The sequence below is a fragment of the Saccoglossus kowalevskii genome, chromosome 1, assembly GCF_978046115.1.
Source record: "Saccoglossus kowalevskii chromosome 1, keSacKowa6.1, whole genome shotgun sequence".
Lineage (NCBI taxonomy): Eukaryota > Metazoa > Hemichordata > Enteropneusta > Harrimaniidae > Saccoglossus > Saccoglossus kowalevskii.
The window spans coordinates 5,185,718-5,207,837 of NC_140641.1; the positions used below are offsets into that span (position 1 = coordinate 5,185,718).

Consider the following 22,120-nt stretch of genomic DNA (forward strand, 5'->3'; position numbering starts at 1 on the left):
GTTTCACTTTCTCCTTGTTTGCCCATATTACCATGAATTGCGAACCTCATACTTACCCAATACATTTTATAATACCCCGTCTTTTGATAAATTTATAGATCTTGTTACTTCTCAAAATTCTGACATTTTACAACCACTGGCTGCATACATCTTTCATGCATTGAAACTTAGGGACTCAGGAACGAGATATGTGACCAAACGTAAAATTGGAGTTAGGCAACACAGGTTTTATACAGCTTTTGTATGATTGTTTGTCAGCAGGTGACGAAGCCAATATTGGGATGTGGATCATTGCTGTGACAACAAATATGTGAGGGTTATCAAGGGTACATACCTATGCATTATGAACGATAACAAAACAGTTTTTTTAAAAGTATCAGGGTCAAGAAAGGACTTGATGTTGACTTTCAACAGTAACTAACAGGGAGTGCTTAGTGAAATTACATTATTTATTTATTTATTTATTGAGAAAATAATGTTATTAAAAATGGTGTATTATTCTCAATTTCAATTAGTTTGACATACAGTACCGAATACACAAGCTTGATGTTGAGCTTTTCAATCTGTCAGGGAGAGCATGTTTTACCAGTCTGTGTTTTGAGCTAAAGAGCAGAAATAATATTGAAGAACACAGGCTGCCACTATGTCATACTTGTTAAATACTGTTGGGTTTATCCATCCTATGCATCTAAATTGACCAGATGCAGCATTCCTGTACTACGCAGTAAACTAGGAAAGGTTATATGAATTTATGAACGAGCAGGACAAGCCTGTGAGTTTCCCTAAACCTTGTCTACATGGGTGGTTGAAGCTTCCAAGTTTGTACATTTGGGCGATGCTACTTCTTTGGCAGCAACGAATATGTATACATGCATTACAGGGCCAACTCCCGAGACAATATTCTTCAGGCAGTTCAATTTGAAACATTATTATTATAAGATTGCTGCCACACATTGGGGCTTTGAATTTCCTCCCATTAAAAGGTAATGGTTGTCAAGCCACATACAAATGTAAAAATAGGCCAATGGCCTGTTGCTCAACGGCTATTGTACAAAAGATTAGTGCTGTATATGACAAATACCCCAAAAGGCAGTGAGTGAGACAATAATACATAATGCTAAAAGTGGAATTTTTTACAAAAATAACAGAAATATTCAATAAAATTAGAATCAAAGAAAGCTTAATAAGAACTCCAGCGTGTTGAGAGAATAACATAACATGATATTTGCAATTATCTGAATTCGTAATACATGTATATACCAAGTTTTGTTGAAATATGTTGAATGGTTCTTAAAATAGCACCCAAATAGCTTGAATTTCACTAGCTGATATGCAAATTATCTAATTTGCATAAATTTCCACCAAAAACTAAATATATCTGGAAACTGCCCCAACACATCTATGCACCTAGTTTTATTAAAACATATTAAATGGTTCTAAAGATATCACCAAAATAGCCTAAATATTGGTATGTAAATTAAGCAATATTCTTGGTATGCAATCACGTGATGTTACCATAGAAAACGTTCGAATTGGCGGACAAAATAAAATACTCGTGTGCGACTCATAGAAAACACACTGACACCGCGAGCTGATTTCGCCAGACCGAACGTTGGGGCTTAGTGATGTCACATGCATTGTTTACATTTTTTTATCATGGCGGAAGAAGCTCGAGGCAGAAATAAAACTCTGGCGGGCGAGAATGCCACAACTTTTGGTTTAAATTTGTACTTTTAAATGAAATATCGCCAAACAACCACACAAAGTTGTCAATGGAATAATAAACACATGTATGCCTAACACCAAATAATTGGAAATAGTGGTTAGTTGAAATTCCATTTTTAACCAAAAATGACAAAAATATTTGCCAAAATTAGAGAATTAAAGATATGGCCATGGGATGAACAAATCTAGTAGATGTCAACAGAAGGTACATACACACCAAGTATCAAAGCATTCAGGCTACCAGTTTTGAAGAAGTCAAAAATAGAATTTTTGACCAAAAATGACCATTTTAAAATATTCGCCAAAATTAGGAAATTGTAAATTTCCTTACCAAATTAACAAAACTGATAGAGGACAACCCAAGGCACATGCACTATCAATATCAGCACTGTAGACCACTTAGTGTCATAGTAGCATAGAAGAAATTTTAGAGTTTTGGGGGGCTAATTTGCATAATTTTTGGCAGATCGACTTCTCATGAACAAATTACCATCTACACTCATCAAGGCATCCACACACCAAAAATCGAGTCAAACGGTTTTTGAGAAGAAGTTGTGCACAGACAGATAGATAGATAGACGGATGACAGACGCAGGACAGAAACCCATCCCATAGGCTCAGCGGACCTATGGTCCGTTGAGCCAAAAACATTGAAGTTCGAACACGCATTGCACAATGACCATCGCCCCCTTTTGTTTGCCTTTGTATTTATTTATTTAAGTTATAGGTCAGTTGCTCATTTAAACAGGTTAATGTTGTCTGTCTCCACTTACCGATTAGGTTACTGTTAGTTGAGACACATTCTACAAACATTAGCATGAGATGGGAGATGTTTTCACTTGAGACAACTATTTCGACCCAGATTATTTTGTACTCATTTTAGGTAGCACCCTAAAACCAGTGGTGTAGTAATCTCATGGTTGATGGGGAAAGTTTTATGGTGTTGCCCTAGTAGTTGGTCAAGAACATTTAGGCCATGCCTTTATACATGTCATGTTATAGCAGAAACAAGCAGAATTACAACACAGTGGAACATGCTTAAATGAACAGAAATTGTATACAAATAGAATGCAGTACACTTTTATTTCTCAAATTGCTATAACAACATCATTCCATTTTCATGATAAATGTATTAACCCACAATATTTTTAGTTTGTTTGATGTTGGCAGACATTACCACCAAGAGTAGTGCCATCCTAATGACATGCAATGATATATGTGGCATTAATAACTAATGTCTGCTGACATGAGGAAATAGTTCAGCATAATTACATGCGTCTGGAGTACTTATATACAAGTTTTTTGCTAGCTATAGAATTCAATATCTAGAAATATATTTTGCTTTGCATGGTAAAATAACAATAGAGTGTTCTTTCTGTCTGAACTGGTAAATGGATGAGTTCTGCTTCTGTTCTAAGTGTTTTTTCTATAGAATTAAATGTAGTTCTTTCAGTATATCTGAAGAAATTACCACTTTCTTTTCTCATCGTCTAAAAACCCAATGAAATTGTTTTACAAAAGTTAGCTTGGAAGTCAACCAGTAGGATGGAATTCTTTATTTAATGAGTAAGTGAGACAAATTTCTAATCTCAGCACAAAAGAAATGTAAAACATTACTCATAAATGTTTACACTGCATAATTTCAGCTCAGAATTCATTGTCAAGCTATATAGTTTAAGAATTATGAATTAAAAAAATTACCAATAAAACAGCAATGAGCAATTTATTTTCCAAACATGTAACATGTTTTAGTTTACACCAAGTACATATATTGTACGATGGCTGATATTTACTTTCTGAAAATATCATTGTAATATTTTGTTGGAGTTAATGTAATAGACAGGTCATTTGCTAGAAAAATTAGGCCTTTTTTCCTGTCAAAGTTTTCTCTTCGGATTTTATGCCAGGAAGCATGTTAGAATATATTAAAACTTGGGGCATGTTGAAAATTGTCCAAAAATTCAAGATGGCGGACGTGTTTCAAAATGGCGGACTTTTTAATATATTTTCGCGATACTGTGGAGATATTATCACTATAATTATACTATTTTTTTTCTACCAAAGTTTTCTCTTCGGATTTTATGCCAGGAAGCATGTTAGAATATATTAAAACTTGGGGCATGTTGAAAATTGTCCAAAAATTCAAGATGGCGGACGTGTTTCAAAATGGCGGACTTTTTAATATATTTTCGCGATACTGTGGAGATATTATCACTATAATTATACTATTTTTTTTTCTACCAAAGTTTTCTCTTCGGATTTTATGCCAGGAAGCATGTTAGAATATATTAAGACTTGGGGCATGTTGAAAATTGTCCAAAAATTCAAGATGGCGGACCAGTTTCAAAATGGCGGACTTTTTAATATATTTTCGCCATAACTGTGGAGATATTATCATTATAATTATACTATTGTTTTCTATCAAAGTTCTCTATTTAGATTTTATGCCAGAAAGCTTGTAAAACTATATTAGCACTTGGGGAATGTTGAAAATTCCCCAAAAGTTAAAAATGGCGGCCTTTTTAATACATATTCACTATACTGTGGAGATATTGTCATTATAATTGTGCTATTCGGGAGAGATATCATATTTTTCTTTTCAGATTTTAAGCAAGGAAGCATATTGGAATATATTGAGACTTGGGGCATGTTGAAAATGTTAAAAAAATTCAAGATGGCGGACCAGTTTCAAAATGGAGGACCTTTTAAATGCATATTCGCTATACTGTGGAGATATTATCGTTATTATTATTATTTTTTCTAGCAAAGGTTTCAGATTTTATCCCAGAAACCAAGTTACAATATGTTATGACTTGTTTAAATGACCAAACAATTTAAGATAGTTGAATAATTTAAAGATGGTGGACTTTCAACTTTTAAATGCAATTTTGGTATACTAGAGAGATATTATCATCACACCAATTTATTCAGAAAATTGTACATTTATATGAAATACATGTTTTAAAATGTCGATGCTTGACATAGAAAATCACAATTACCGGTAGTTCAATAGCAAACCTCCCTGAAAAGAAATTTAACACACACACACACACACACACACACACACACACACACACACACACACACACACACACACACACACACACACACACACACACACACACACACACACACACACACACACACACACACACACACACACACACACACACACACACACACACACACACACACACACACACACACACACACACACACACACACACACACACACACACACACACACACACACACACACACACACACACACACACACACACACACACACACACACACACACACACACACACACACACACACACACACACACACACACACACACACACACACACACACACACACACACACACACACACACACACACACACACACACACACACACACACACACACACACACACACACACACACACACACACACACACACACACACACACACACACACACACACACACACACACACACACACACACACACACACACACACACACACACACACACACACACACACACACACACACACACACACACACACACACACACACACACACACACACACACACACACACACACACACACACACACACACACACACACACACACACACACACACACACACACACACACACACACACACACACACACACACACACACACACACACACACACACACACACACACACACACACACACACACACACACACACACACACACACACACACACACACACACACACACACACACACACACACACACACACACACACACACACACACACACACACACACACACACACACACACACACACACACACACACACACACACACACACACACACACACACACACACACACACACACACACACACACACACACACACACACACACACACACACACACACACACACACACACACACACACACACACACACACACACACACACACACACACACACACACACACACACACACACACACACACACACACACACACACACACACACACACACACACACACACACACACACACACACACACACACACACACACACACACACACACACACACACACACACACACACACACACACACACACACACACACACACACACACACACACACACACACACACACACACACACACACACACACACACACACACACACACACACACACACACACACACACACACACACACACACACACACACACAATCAAAATCATAGTCACTGATATCTGTGCTATCTTCTTCCTCATTATCGTCATTGCTTGAAAATACTTCATCATTATCACTGTTGTCAGGCTGGCTGTCACAAGGTGGAAATTGGTTACATGTGTACCATACCGGAACTATGCTGTCTTCTTCTTCTTTCCATGTTTCATTGGGTGGTGGATAATTAATCATCTGCTCTGTGCACTGATGCCAAATATATGCCTGGAAGCAACTTCGCTTTAAATGTTGGATTGCACTATTCTCATCTGGGATTATTCCTGAACTTGACTTGACTTTCTGTTTTTCATACATCCGAACTCTTGTGTCAACATAATATTCATCTGTTTTGCCTGCGTACATTACAGTTCGAAAGAATTCCTTGGCTTGTGACAATTCTTTTACTGAGGCCAAAGTGGAACCAATGTTGTTCAGCAGGCTGTAACAATTCAATTTGTTCATCTTTTTCCATGGCTTTAATTTCCCAATTCCAAATGGAAAGGAGGTGGTATCACATCCGGTGATGTTGTGATATGCTGGTAAAATAGCACAAGCCTCAGAGCCGATATGTCCACAAATTGACTCAATATCCACGAATCTTTGGTCACCAACTTTCATTTGCCATTTTCGATTGAAAAGGCGAGTTGGGAATTTATGAACCAGCAACACTAAGACATCAGTGTCTGTTGCATGAACAATCACGGGTGCATCAGACTTATTAGCCTCCAGTATCAAGCGAGTATCAGCTTCACAATGGTTACTCTCTTCAAGATCTGTTATATTTTCATTGGCGATCAGCCAGGTCTTTTCATTTTCTGTAATGCAGAGTGGTATTTTGAACATGTCTTTGTGGTCTTTGGCATAATTTACCAGGAAACTTATCAGTTCTGTTTTATTCTCTGAGTTATGAAGGAAAATGTCCCAATCTTTTCGCTGTGGCATACTTTGCTCATGACTTGTAATTAAAACTCTCTTACCAGGGTTCCCTCTGCGACGCTGTGTAAGTTGTTTTGTAGTCTCCTGTGTGTAGTTCTCAAATATCACACCAAGTGAGTATGCTCGATCCGCAGGTGCAGGTGTGCAGAATCTGAAGTATGTCTAACTGCAGCCATGCCATCAATTAACCATGCTGCCTCTGACAAAGGAGTTTGCATCTCAGCATTCGATTCATCAATCAGGTAATTTCGTAGAGCTGATTTGCAACCTTGTCTGAGATCTCTATCAGGTGAGGCTAATGCGAGTGGAACACTAGTTAGAGGGTAGGAGTGTGCTTCTCTTGGACCTGCAGCTTTACCAACAAGAACACCAAATGCTTGTCTGTCTTCTTTGAGAACACTCACTGCTTTTGGAACTTTTTTTGTTCATTCCATACCAGTTTTTAGTTTAGGGTTCTTTATTGGTGCAATAATGCTGACCCTGTTGTCTGTGGTTTTGAGTCGTTCATCAACAAACTCAATATACATGTCTTCTCCCATCGCAGAAGAATTCAATAGACCTTTGATTACAGCTGACTCTATTTGTGCTCCAGTTTTGAAATGTCTAGCAGAACCCTGAAGAAATGGGTCAAAATATTTGTCCAGCTGCAGGACAAGACTTTCAATCATAGTCTCGTGCTTCTTAATTGCCCCAACAGTTGTTTCCTTGTGAACAGACTGTGTCAAAACTTTCAAACGTTCCTTTAGTTTAACTCGAACTGTAGCCATAGAGTGACTGGTTTTCACAAATGTATCTACAGCTCTTTCGTTTGTACTAAATCCCTCCTCTAACCTTTACTTCTCTGTTAATAGTTGTTTCAGTTATTAAGTCGTCATGGATGGTTGAGAATGGCTTACCAGAGACTGAACCACCAAAACCATTAACTAGAAGATCATTCCATGCTACTGTTTGCTTACTTTTGATATCTTGCAGCTTAACGTGTTGATATGTCAGATAACGGGCATAGTTTTGATGCCCGAATGCAAAGCACTTTGGTAACAATGCCCGCTCTGCTGCTAAGTGGCGCTCAATTGTTTTTCTCTGACAGCACTGATGAAGCAAAGAACAGCTGAGACATCACGAATGTACTGTACCATCATTTGAGATTGAGTGTCAGATGTGTCTGTCAATTTCTTCACCATTTCTTTGAATCCTTCTGAATCAACTAAGGACTTCAAATTGTCTGTTGACTGCAAAATTCTCAAATTCACAATTTTCTCTTTTAATTCATGGCTTATGTCATCATTCATCAAAATACTTTTCATTCGGTAACGAACGAGTGCCTCAAAAGCTTGCTTATGTAGTCTTATACTCCTATGATAGTGCTTCCCTTCCATTGCTTGATCAACAGAACCTTGAGCTATTACATCAGCATCCACCCACCATTCTTTTAATCCAAGACAAGAATATTTTTTTCCGAGGATTTTTAGGTTGACCAAAATCGTATGGAATCCACCCAAAAAGGTAATGATTTGATCATACTTTCCTTGGTTTAACCATTGAATGATCATAACTTTTGAATCGATGGCTTCATCTGCATGAAGAAAAATATGATCTGTTTCTAGTTGATCAATCATTTTTAAAACCATATCCATATACCATTTGACAACATTGTCTTTAGGAGGAAGTGGAATGACTGGGAGGTACTCTAATTTGCATTTTGATGTGGTGGTGTCTGTAACAGATTTCATGAAATTTGTCCATGATCCAACAGGCTGAAGATCATCAATGCTCATTTCTGGCTGCACTTCGAGAAGAATATCTCTGCTTACAGCTCTACACAATACCCAAGCTACATCACGCTGAAATGCTTCTTCAATCAATGGTGAATCTTTGAACTTGTCCTCAAAATCCGGCATCGCAGGGGGGTCTGCCCGTTTTTTTTGGAATAACATACGAGCCATAATCTTTCTGTTCCTGGTGCAATAGATCACCATATGGTTGACATGACGTTAACCTCTTGTCGCCTGGAAAAGATGCCTGGAATATTGTTCCTGTAGTGTGATGTGTCGTTCGTGACCCTGTCAGAGTTTGCTGTCGACCATCAGAGTTATCAAAGGTAATATGAACTGCCCTACCCTTCACAAACCCAGGTGGAAGCATCTGTGCATGCTCCATTGTGACTTCGTCTGCCCAAGTATTGCTTAGGAGCCTAATGTCATTGTAAGATATAGTGATACCACTTCTGTGCAACAATCTTGATGCCTCCTTACTTCCGGTCAATCTGTTGATTGTCAAGCCCATGGCGATATTTAAAGGTGATCTACCATGTGATTTCATTGCTTCCCATCCTTGAGCAAGGCTGGAAATTTTGTGACTTAAGTCCAAGGGCGTATTGACAATTCCATTTTCATTGATCGGCCATTTGTCATTCAATGACCATGCTATAGCATTGAAGACACACTCTAGTGGAATATACGTTTCCAAAGACTTGCAGAGTTCATCATTTGTTGGGGGCCAGTCAAGTGGATGTCTATCTGCAAGTTTTCGTCTTACAAGTCTTGCAAATGCTTTGGTTAGGTCAACCTCTCGTAAACCATGGCCTTTTAATGCAGCCTCAACATAGGTAACAGGTCCGACTGAGCTGCAATGTAGGACTTGTTTCTTACGACCAACTTTAGAAAACGCGATCTCATCTTTAAAGGTTTCTTCAAGATGCGTCTTAAGATATTTTGTTTGTCTTATTAGTGGTTCATTGAGGCTAAAATCAGAACTTATCTCTTCGATATCTTTCAAGAGCTCAGTCATGAGAAAGGATTGTTTATCTAGAATTACTCTTCGTCTGATCATTTCATCAAAACACTCTATAGCTTTGCGTTCTTGCTCTTTTTTGTTTGTTGACGTTTCTTTCTTGTTGTAGGTGTATGAAAATGCAGCATAGCATTTCTTGTGGTAATAGACATCAGCTGCAAACACATCGTATGATGCACCATTGAGTAGAATATCAATTCTCTTTGCAGCATCATAATGCCGATCATGCTCATCTAACAGCTTCTTTGCCACCAAGGCTTTTAGCTTAAAAGCAGCTTTTTCTTCTGAACAGCGTGCCAGTCCACCATCATTGTATGGTCTTCCATCATCACTTGAAATTTGGTTGCATATCGAACATGATTTTTCAGTCCTTTTTTCTCTAATAATTTTGGTTCTCTTTCTCCCACTGGCCAATAGTAGTGATTCCCCTTCACTACAACTATCATTTGCTTCTTCATCAATATTTCCTTTCTCAAGCTTACTTGACTGCAGCACTTTTGTTGATAATCTACTTCTGAATGAAACTGTGCAAGATTTATGACTGTACAATGTCTCAGTGAAACTTTTGGGGAGCCTCGCTGCTGCTTCGCGAAATGCCTTATAAGGTTGGTCTATACAAACACGTTTGTCGATTTTTGGCCAAAGAACAGCATTTTTCTGAATCGTCTCAAATGCTACTGACTGGACTGGCTTTTTGTCTTTATCTTCAATAAACAAGTCACACAAAATGCATCGATAAGATCCAGGGCTGTTGGTTTTCAGATAAGGAACTGCTGACATAATTCTAGTGCTGAAAAAATAATTTTTAGACAGTAAAGGTGATTAAAAATAAATTATTCAAATCTTGAAAAAAAAACTACCCAAATAAAGTTTTAAAAATTTGCTAACTTAACTTAAGTAAAAAACAACACAGTCAAGCTGATAATAAATATATTAAAAAATTTAATTGATTACTTACATTTGGTTATTTTTGTTCTGTTTAAATGCCTTCCTTTATTTCCAGATTCAATCGTTCCAGTTTGGCTAAAATTTCTGTTAGACCAGTAAGCTTAACGTCTGCCCATGCACTAATCAAAACAGCAGTGTAGTGAGATTCAATAAACCAAATTCACAAAGTACAAGAAAACCCTGAAGCTCTGATCCACATGTAATTACATCAGTAAAACAGAATAGATTCTATTTATGGTCATATAAACGATGAAATTTCAGTATAACAATAAAAGGTGTTAACAATGTTTCAGAGGGTACATTGTTGTGAATAGGATTTCAGGTGCATGCATTACGTTTTCAGATATTGTCATTTGCATCATTTTAATATTTCAACATGTCCCAAATCCTAATATATTCTAACATGCTTCCTTGCATAAAATCTGAAAAGAAAAATATGATAGCCCCCACAAATAGCACAATTATAATGACAATATCACAACACTATAGCAATTATGTATTTAAAAGGCCGCCATTTAAAAAACTGGGCCGCCATCTTGAATTTTTGGGAAATGTTCAACATGCCCCAAGCTTCCTGGTATAAAATCTGAAGAGTAAACTTTGATAGAAAAAAAATAGTATAATTCAAATGATATTATCTCCACAGTTATAGCGGAAATATATTAAAAAGTCCGCCATTTTGAAACTGGTCCGCCATCTTGAATTTTTTGAACAATTTTCAACATGCCTCAAGTCTTAATATATTCTAACATGCTTCCTGGCATAAAATCCGAAGAGAAAACTTTGGTAGAAAAAAAATAGTATAATTATAGTGATAATATCTCCACAGTATCGCGAAAATATATTAAAAAGTCCGCCATTTTGAAACAAGTCCGCCATCTTGAATTTTTGGACATTTTTCAACATGCCTCAAGTTTTAATATATTCTAACATGCTTCCTGGCATAAAATCCGAAGAGAAAACTTTGGTAGAAAAAAAAAATAGTATAACTATAGTGATAATATCTCCACAGTATCGCGAAAATATATTAAAAAGTCCGCCATTTTGAAACAAGTCCGCCATCTTGAATTTTTGGACATTTTTCGACATGCCCCAAGTTTTAATATATTCTAACATGCTTCCTGGCATAAAATCCGAAGAGAAAACTTTGACAGGAAAAAAGGCCTAATTTTTCTAGCAAATGGCCTGTCTATAACTAAGTAATACTTTTTATACATGTGCCACCACCACCACCATGTCAAGTGTCAGCTTGCACTGTTTTTTTTGGAGATCTCATTTTGGGTATTGCTCCTGTACCTGAAAATGCACTGGATGTTGATGCAACAGGCATTTCATGGTTGACCTTCTTTGCTTTAGGTCTGGGTCTTGATATAGATGTAACTGCCTCTGTGCTTGACCCACTACTAGAAATGTCAGTCATCTGTGCATTTGGGTTTGTTATGATCTCATCTTTCCCATATGTAAGTTGAGAGTTTCTATTAGCTGTGTATTCAACTCGAAGTGCTGATTCTGATGGACCTTCTTGATAAGGTGATGATGTGGCAGTACCTTCCATCAATTCTACAAGTAAGGGTTTCTTCATGCAAATTTGATTTTTATGATATAATACAACCAAGGCAACGATGATACCTACAGTTAGAATCAGTAGAACAACAGCGACCACTATTTTACCAGCTTCACTCATACCATCAGCTCCTCCTGTCAAAAGAAAAGTGAAAAGATACCATAAAGTCAACTCACCATAACTATGTATCCATAGATACCATAAAGTCAACTCACCATAACTATGTATCCATAGATACCATAAAGTCAACTCACCATAACTATGTATCCATAGATACCATAAAATCAACTTACCATAACTATGTATCCATAGATACCATAAAGTCAACTCACCATAACTATGTATCCATAGATACCATAAAATCAACTCACCATAACTATGTATCCATAGATACCATAAAGTCAACTCACCATAACTATGTATCCATAGATACCATAAAGTCAACTCACCATAACTATGTATCCATAGATACCATAAAGTCAACTCACCATAACTATGTATCCATAGATACCATAAAGTCAACTCACCCTAACCAGGTATCCATAGATACCATAAAGTCAACTCACCATAACTATGTATATACAGATACCATAAAGTCAACTAACCATAACTATGTATCAACAGATACCATAAAGTCAACTCACTTTAACCAGGTATCCATAGATACCATAAAGTCAACTCACCATAACTATATATCCATAGATACCATAAAGTCAACTAACCCTAACCAGGTATCCATAGATACCATAAAGTCAACTCACACTAACCAGGTATCCATAGATACCATAAAGTCAACTCACACTAACCAGGTATCCATAGATACCATAAAGTCAACTCACCCTAACCAGGTATCCATAGATACCATATAGTCGGATGGAATAAAGTACTTACCATAACTATTAGCAGAACAATCCAAGTGAACTGCATCAAATTGTTCATCCATCAAAATGCCTTCCTCTTTATTATGGATCTTGTATACTGCCTACAAAAAGTTAATAAAAGTTAATAAAAGTTGCAAGGCCTGAGATTCACACAGGAATTGACACCTTATACCTGACTGCCTTGGTGACCTAAAATGTTCACTGTATGAAACCAATGTATTTTAAAATGTTTTTTTTTTTAATGAGTGCCCTAAAAATTCTAAAATTTAAGCCTTGGATAGTGCATTTTATGTCACTATGATTGATGCACATTATTTTCATAGCAAAAATAACAAACAAATGTGTTTAAGTATGTGTTGTATATGACATTGTGTCCATGTATCAAATATACCCAAATTTTGTCAATAATTGTCAGAAAAAACATGAAATATATAAAAAATATCATTAGATTTAATTAACAAAATGATTGTCAGCTCAAAACATTTGCTTCATACACAAATGTGGTCAATCCAAGAAGCGATACACCTAACAAAATTAGGCAGAGGGTTCTCCAAACCCACCTATTCACATAGTTCATACCCACGATAGACTCCGGTCAGTCAAAATGACTATTTTGAACTGTAGGCATTAATCAGTGATTCTGCCAATGACGGAGAGATAGAATCTACATGTAGGTCAGGGGAAGCCCCATGACCCCAAGATTCTTTTCCCTTACGTCACGAACCACAAAACCGAGGCCATGTGGCAGCGCCAACATAGCCCAATAATCACTTCTGGTTCCTTTCTCTCCGCAACGAGGACTAGACCATGCTACGGAAAAAGTGGGGTGGTTGGGGGGGACCTGGAGTCTATGGTGGGTATGAACTATGTGAATAGGCGGGTTCGGAGAACCCTCTGCCTAAATTAACTACGTTCAATTACCAACCATAGACTCCAGTCAGTCAAAATGACTATTTTTAACTGTAGTCAGACGCCGATAGGTGGCGGGTTTTCCGAGCCAACAGAAAATGATGAAAGTCTTTTTCCCAGTCCGGGATGATACACTCAACAATCACTTATCATCTAGTTAAGACCCAAAAGAGGGTGGTGTCTTACCTTGCCTTCTGCAGAAGCCTGCCCTCAGTATATGCTCGAGGGGAGCGCCAGACGCTAGCGCTAGTGAGTTAGCAATCACACGGACCTCATGCGCTCATACTTGTTGTCTCTGCAAGTTCTGTGTCGAGGATGATAAAGTATTATAGACCTCTAATACAGTCACAGTAATCCACCTGGCGATGGAAGTTGGGGAGGCCGGACTATCCTGCCTGCCAGGGCCGTAACACAAAAACATGTACTTGGCTCCCCGTCGCGAAATCCTAGTACGGTTCTCGTAGCAACTCATTGCTCAAACCGGGCAGAGAAGCAATTCCTCCTGATCCTCCAGGCCGACAATATTTGACAGCCGGGAGATGATGATTGGCTGGGGATCGTGTCCTGGGATTTGGTTCATGACGAGAAACCCGATTTAGAAGAGTTTGAATTTAAAAATGAAATATATTCGAAATGCGAATGCTGCAGACTAAAAACAGAAACAAATAAATTATTGTTGCAATATTAATGTTTATTGTAAAAAGTTAAATAAAACGCATTTGAAACGTTTCAGCCAGGAATATGTTTACGATCTTATTTACTCCAAAAACATTCTCCTTCAAAAAATCGTCCACGTAATTATTTGACGTATTGTTGTAATTTATTATTCGTACCATCAACTTCTAAAACGTATATATTCACAGTAATGAACGAACAAATAAAACTTTCAAAGGTACGACGTGACGTAACTTACTTCGCGATGTTATACACCGATTATACCAATAATTCCTCTTACTCAGTTATGATGCCATGCAAAAAAATTTACTTCTTTTTTTTTGATATAAAAATAGAAGTAAAATTTGACTAAGTTTTATCAGGAGTAGTTATTTTTGATCACTCGATCGCTTCGGTAAAATACACAGACCCGCCATGATGTTTGTGACATATTAGTTGACTGGCATGTGTCCTTTGACCCGATGGGTCAAGAATGCCATTAACCGATCAGAATGCTGCATGGTAATGCCGGTAGAATCTGAAGTTTTCCGAAAGGTAGTGATCATAAAAATTACATTGCGGAAGTAAAGCGATGTCGTAGCACGATATATTGGCATCGATTTCAGTTGAAAACAGCATGATGGTTTTCGAAACAGGTGATTAGCAATTTTTGAAAGGTAAAATAGGTCTTGAAAAAAGAGTTTTTACATGATTCGCGATGATAACAGTTCAAATGAATTTTACCAAATCACGCAATAAACACGTTCGTTCTTGAGTAGCGTAAACTGATCGTGAACTCCGCTTTGACCATGTTACATCGTGGTGGAATTGATTTTGAAAGAATTTTAGCTTTCAATCTAAAGACTGTGTCTATCGCAGAAAGTATTTACTTACAAAAAAAGAGGTGCTAATTTCACAAAATTGATTGCTACGTATCGTGCGACTAGGTCTATTGTTTACAAATTATAATCCACGACTGGCCGGATGCGTGTCGGTCGGTGCATAAATTATAATAACAATTGGACAATAGTCCTGGTCGGAAGCATTTCCGTGGTGGTCGCTAATTTTGAGTGCCGGTCGGGGCCGACCACCACCGACCAGCGTGGCAAGATCCCTGGACAAACCCCAATTGGGCGGTTCCCTTGTTCGGGTTCTCAGCCTCTGATTATGGAAAGCAGTAAACAGTCACCTAATAATAGGACAATCGGCTGGACTTGACCGCAAAGCATTTTCAATGGCGGGGGACGAGGCCGACCTGTAGCCAACGACCGATGTGTAGGACAAACCTACTTCGTCAAACAGGTGGACGAAGAAGTCTGCTACCTGGCCAATAGAGGGATGGCATGGATCAATCTCCCTTCCACTACACCAATTAGTGTATGCTCGCCACTTCGAGTTGTAGGCAGCGTTGGTGGAATCCCTGTTCGCCCTGGCAGCCTGCTCAGATAAACCTTTCGTCTGTGAGAGTCTACTGAGAGCCTCCATGCGTGTAAGTGGTACACCGCTGGGCTCGTTGGTAGTGGGCCGTCTGGTTGGGACATCAGGTCCGGTAGGTCCGGAGGCTAGCATTTCCAACAGAAGTGGAAATCAGGCCTTGGTTGGCCAATTGGGCGCCACCAGAATCAATATGCAGGAGGGCTCCTGTCGAAGTTTCTCCAGTACCCGGTGAATTAGCGGGAAGGGAGGAAAGGCATACACATCCATGTGGGTCCACGGGATCGACAAGGCATTCATGGCCCAGGCCCCTGGTGTCGGCAGGAGTGTTACGTATGTCAGAAGCTTGGCGTTCCGGGGTGTGGCAAACAGGTCTATCTTTGGAAACAGCCTGGAGGCTACCCACTGGGGTATCTGTCACTCCGTGTTCTGGAGACAGAGCCGCCTCGAAAGGGCGTCTGCTAGACTGTTCCTCACCCCTGGAAGGTGGTGTGCGGTTAGCTCCACATTGTATTCCAGGCACCAAAGAAGAATTTGCTCTGCTAGGACTGACAACGATATGGAACGTGTCCCCCCTCTTTGTTGATGTAGGAGACCTCCGCTGTGTTGTCTGTGCGGAGCAGGACTCGAACTACGGGTAGAAAGCGTAGTAGTGCTTGGAGGGAGGCATCTGTTACCAGAGTCATAGCTGCGGCGAGTGGGTCCAAGGGGACGACCACCAGGGCTTCCTTCTCTTGGTCCGAGATCAATACTTGCCTGCCTGGTTCCCGTAGGTGAGCTCGGTGTTCTAGCAACAAGCGTTGTACCGGGCAGCTGCGTAATGCGGCCTGGGAAACTACCCTTTGAACCGAGGTCATCATTCCGATAATCCGCATTAGTTCTCGGAGGGACACAGAGGGAACGTTGACTAGTCGTTCGGCTAGGCTGCTTAGCGCCAGGCAACGCGCCTGAGATGGACAAACCAGGCCTACCTCTGTGTCGAATTCCATGCCCACAAACACCAACTGTTGTGTTGGGTAGGGATGGGACTTTGTGAAGTGGTGAAGTAAATCCTGCGTTAGCCTTACTTGTTTGGCTAATAACCCCTAGTCTGGGTTGTGTAGTAACCAGTCGTCTAGGTACGGATTGATGTGTACCGACATTTGGTGAAGCAGCAGCACTACCTGTTTCATCACTCTGGTGAACACGTAGGGAGCTGTGCATAACCTGAAGGGAAGCACCCGAAATTTGAATACTTGGCCAAGGTGGGCGAATCGAAGGAGATGGCATTGCTTAAGTCTAGAGAGGCTAGCCAGTCGAACCTGTGGATGGAGAGAAGAACGCTGAATGGCGTTTCCAAGCGGAACCAATCGAATAGCACGTACTGATTTAGTCTGCTCAAGTCCAGAACTGGACGCCACCCTCCTGTAGATTTTGGTACTACGAATACATTTGAGTAGAAGCCTGGACTTAATGCCGGCTGAACTACCCTGTGTATGGCGCCCTTTTCCAGCAAACTGTCTACTTCCTGTCTGATTGCTTCTGCCCTGCAGGGATCCCCTGGCAGTGCCCCAGGGGGGACACTGACAGGAGAGGTGGAGATGTCAGTGGTATCCTGTAGCCGAGTGTCACCACCTGGAGCGTCCAGGGATCGGTCACCCACTGTCTCCAAACCGGAATGCACCGGCGCAATCTGTGTGCGACAGGGATATGTGGCCATGGGTTTGGCGGTTGCAAGGTGTGGGGGTTCTCTCCTCCCATGAGGTGAGTTTCCCCGGGGCCTGATGTAGTCACTAAGTTGTAACCTGGCCCCTCGCCGAACATATGCCCATCGTGGTACCGGGCTCTGGGGAAGGAGCCCTGGGGTTTGGGGCGTTTGGTCTCATCCCACGAGTTGGGGTCTGATTCCAAAACCGCACCGACCGGGTAGCGTTTGGTCCAGCGAAAAGGGTTTTGCATAAGATTACCCCGACCGGGGGCCTTAGGCGTTACCTCCGCCGCGGCTGACCAACGTCCGCCCATCAACACCGTCTGCGCGCCCTCCGCCACACTCAGCACTCGGCTGGACCAAGGGAGACGTGCCGACTGGGTTGATTTGGATCCCGGGACCTGTGATCCCATAAGCGTTGAAGCAACAGTGAGTGGTTGCTTTAGGATCGAAGGTGGGGGAATATACATCGTGTCACCCCAACGGCGTGGCTCACCTAGTCATTATGGATGGAAGACTCTGAGGGAACGCCTGAGGTACCCACTGTATCCGACGTGGACGAACTGCCTCCTTTCAATAAATATATGAGCGAGAGTGTGTTGGAGGGTGCGTCTCATGAAAGGGTCGGTTCCCTCTGGGAACTCCTGTGGGTCGGCGAGAAGGGAGTCGAAACCCACAGCGGAGCCCGGACTTAAGGGTAAATTACTGAGTCCGGTACCGCGCGACAAACCTTGGCTGGCTGGAGGTAGGTGCAACATGTGCCCTGACCCGAAAGCCCTGCCCCGAAATCGGAGGCTTGGCTGCCAGCATCCCCATTGGTATTCAGTGCCCGAGGTCCCAGAGGAGACACAGTGCAACTAGCCTGAGCCTCGGCCTCCCCCAAATCAGCGGGAGAGTCGCGGCTGGGAACGGGGGGTTCCCCGGAAGAGACGTGTTTAGAATGCGAGCGATGCTTTTTGTGTTTCTTCCTACTTGTCGACTGAGGGGCCGCAGTGGAGACAGCTCGCTCCGACTGCAACTGATCTACCCAGCCTGCCAGGGACGCAATCTGCCCCGACAGTCCTTCGACCAAAGCCCTCATCTCACAGGCAAACCCGGCGCTGTGCGAGGACGGATCCACAAAGGGAACCACAACGGGCCCCATAGGAGGAATGACCTCCAGGGGCACAGCCTCGCCATTGCCGGTAAAATCGGGTAAAACACCGCCTGAAGGAACAGACTGTGAGGATGCCCTCCGATCAGCGGGGGGAGACCGACAAATATCGGAACCTCCACCGTCGGGCCTCTTACTCGACGTCTCAGTACACAAAGTACCGATAGCCGAGCGTGAGGACTTTCGACTCATGCCAACACACAACTCACGATTTTACTAGACGCGCGACCTTTGCTGCGTTAATGAGAGATGCGGTCAGTCTCAGCGATTTTCACATTGCGCTGAAAAATATCCCAGGCCCCAGAACTCCAGAGATTACATACGCCTTCAGAGCAAAAACCCGAACCCCACACACAGTTGAGACATAAATAGCATTTCGAATGCGGGTTTCAATCTGGTAAATTCTGAGTACAATCACTTCATGGCCGCCTCAAACTTGAGGGGACAAAACCGGCGGCGAGCCTCTGGTGCATCTATACATTTCTAAATACATAGGTAAAACATAGTTGAACTGTGGTGACCTTGCCCGTTGTTATATAATATAATTCCCTTTATCATACTGTAGAATACTTTATTTTCGCTTGGAATTTATTTTCGCTATTTTCGCTGAAGGGATGATTCCGTGAAAATAAAATCCAGCGAATATACTTTTTTTCCTATATTTTCACATTAAACTCATCCAAAATCAGTGAAAATAAATTCCAAGCAAACGCCCAAAAAGCCTTTTCAGCGAAAATTAATTCCAGCAAAAATAAAGTATTCCACAGTAGTTTGTTTCAATATAAATATGCATTGTCATAATTAATTGTGAATACAAACAAGTTTTGGGGTTGAAACAACAGTGAGTAATCAATCTACCGAATGTCCTTAAAAGATGTAAATATCTTACAAAAACATTGGTGCCTTATTTGTTCAAAGTAATTCAGATATTTTAGTATAAAAACAAATGTCTCATCGCAGAAAAAAAGTGCTGCATTTAGACGTGAATAGATTCATAAAACATGCAAGATAACAGAAAATCTTAGCTGGCTTTTGTCCAAGTATTTTGTACAGGTGTCTGTCAAAAATTAATGATTCACTGAGACAGTTATGAATGATAACTATGGTTTACCTTTTCCCCCCTGCGAACTTTATCTATGGGACGTCCCTTATTTCCGGAGCTTTCCGAAGACGTTCGGGTCGGACTGGAGTCGTTATGTTAGTGTGTGGCGCCATATTTGTTTTTGGTGAGTTGCGTTATATTTCCGTGTTATTCTCGGTATTAATGACTTATTAAATGGTAGCAGAGCATAAACATGGCAAATAATTACAAGAATCCACCCGTGTTTGCTTCCGATGCGGTTTACGAAACATGGAAAAATGAAGTTAAAATATGGAGACTGATGACCGACATCGAGAAAAAGAAACAGGCGTTAGCGGTAACTCTGTCACTCACTGGCCAAGCCAAAGCGAAGGCGCTTGATATAGAAGTAAGTGAGCTTAATAAGGAAGATGGTTTGGATATTTTGCTTAGAGAACTGGATTCTTTATTTATGAAAGAAACAGTCGATCTTGCGTACGATGCCTATTCAAAATTTGAGTCTTACGGAAGAAAGGAAAACATGCCGATGGCGGAATTTATCGTTGAGTACGAACGACTGTATACCCAATGTCAAAAGTACCAAATGACCCTTCCCGATGCTGTTCTTGCCTTCAAGCTGTTGGATAAAGCCCAATTAGATAAGACCGAGAGGCAAATGGTGTTAACAGCGGCGTCTGATTTAAAGTTTGCATCAATGAAATCGGCCTTGAAGAGAATTTTTTCCGGGGATCACGTGACTGGGGAAAGTGATTTGAGCGGGAATTGCGCCTCTGGCATCACGATAAAACAGGAATCGGCATATGTCACTGAAAGATTTAATAATTCCAAGTTCTCCAGTGGCAAAAAGGCCTCTCCATCATATAAGCAACCCAAAAAGTACAGAAATTCGGATAACTCGGAAACCCCTAGAGGTACAAATCCATTGGATAGATATGGGAAGAGAACCAGATGCATGGTCTGCCAGTCAGTATTCCACTGGGCTAAGAACTGCCCAGACAAAGATGAACAAAAGGCATGCATGGTTCAAGAGAATGATCCGATTAATGAGACATGTAATATAACTTTACTTACTAAAGAACAGCCTGATAATGAGATTTTAATGACTGAGTCATTTGGGTGTGCTATAATTGACACTGCATGTACACGCACTGTGTGTGGAAGGAAATGGCTGGAAAATTATGTGGATGATCTCGACACCATACAGAAAAAGGCGGTTATCAGGAAATGCAGTAATAAAGCCTTCAAATTTGGTGATGGTAAGAAGATAATTTCAAAGGAAAATGTCATACTACCGGCAAAGATAGGAAACAATATTTGCAAGATTGATACAGAAGTGGTAGATGTAGATATACCTCTGTTGCTGAGTAAAACATCATTAAAGAGAGCTGAGACAAAATTAGATATTTGCAACGACAAAGCAGAAATGTTCAAAGAGCCTGTTAAACTAGAATTCACATCAAGCGGACATTATTGTGTTGACATCAGAAAATTCAAAGAGAACAAAATTACTGATCAACAAGCTATGGCCTTGATGGCTGATGATACAGAGCCTGAGGTGACTGAAAGTGAAATGGTACTGATTGGTGAGAATATAAACAGAGTGGATCAAAAGAAAATCCTGGTAAAACTGCACCGCCAATTTGGGCATGCCTCGGCAGAACGATTAAGAAAATTATTGGAGAATGCTGGCACAAAAGATAAAAATGTCTTTCAGAATCTGGTGGAAGTGATTGACAACTGTGAAGTGTGCTTCAAATATAAAAAACAATCTCCCAAGCCTGCAGTTGGTTTTCCATTAGCTTCTGATTTTAACGAGACTGTAGCTGTCGATTTGCATGAGTTGGAAAGTAACCTATGGTATTTACACATCATAGATGAGTTTTCTAGATTTAGTGCTGGATCCATAATTACCAGTAAGAAACCGTCTGTTTATGTACAGAACTTTATCCAGCATTGGATTAGCATTCATGGGGCACCAAGGAGATTGTTCAGCGACAATGGTGGTGAGTTTAACAATAAGGAGGTAATGGACATGTGTGAGAATTTTAACATTGAGTTCAAAACTACTGCAGCTTACAGTCCATGGAGCAATGGGCTTCTGGAGAGACACAACCAATCGTTAACAGA

At 40.5% G+C, this 22,120-nt stretch overlaps 2 protein-coding genes across 2 annotated transcripts in view; both read right to left on the reverse strand.

Moving 5' to 3' along the window:
• Nucleotides 1-2,778: 2,778 nt before the first annotated feature.
• Nucleotides 2,779-22,120, reverse strand: part of LOC102809666 (uncharacterized) — a 32,708-nt gene continuing 13,366 nt past the window's right edge. Inside the window, exons 4-6 of the mRNA XM_085498437.1 lie at nt 13,086-13,176; nt 12,264-12,328; nt 2,779-3,215 (exon numbers count right to left, since the gene is read on the reverse strand). Of these exons, the coding sequence (XP_085354563.1) occupies nt 3,051-3,215; nt 12,264-12,328; nt 13,086-13,176 (321 nt within the window). The 3' untranslated portion in view covers nt 2,779-3,050. The remainder of the gene's footprint in view (nt 3,216-12,263; nt 12,329-13,085; nt 13,177-22,120) is intronic.
• On the reverse strand, nt 8,777-10,856 carry LOC146750322 (uncharacterized). The gene is made up of 2 exons (XM_085502753.1): nt 10,641-10,856; nt 8,777-10,472 (listed from the first exon to the last, which is right to left on the reverse strand). The coding sequence occupies exon 2, from the start codon at nt 10,460-10,462 to the stop codon at nt 8,777-8,779; it is 1,686 nt and encodes a 561-aa protein (XP_085358879.1). The 5' UTR covers nt 10,463-10,472; nt 10,641-10,856.

What these genes read in the sequence shown, in the direction of transcription:
- LOC146750322 (XM_085502753.1), bottom strand. Translation starts at nt 10,462, where the DNA reads ATGTCAGCAGTTCCTTATCTGAAAACCAACAGCCCTGGATCTTATCGA.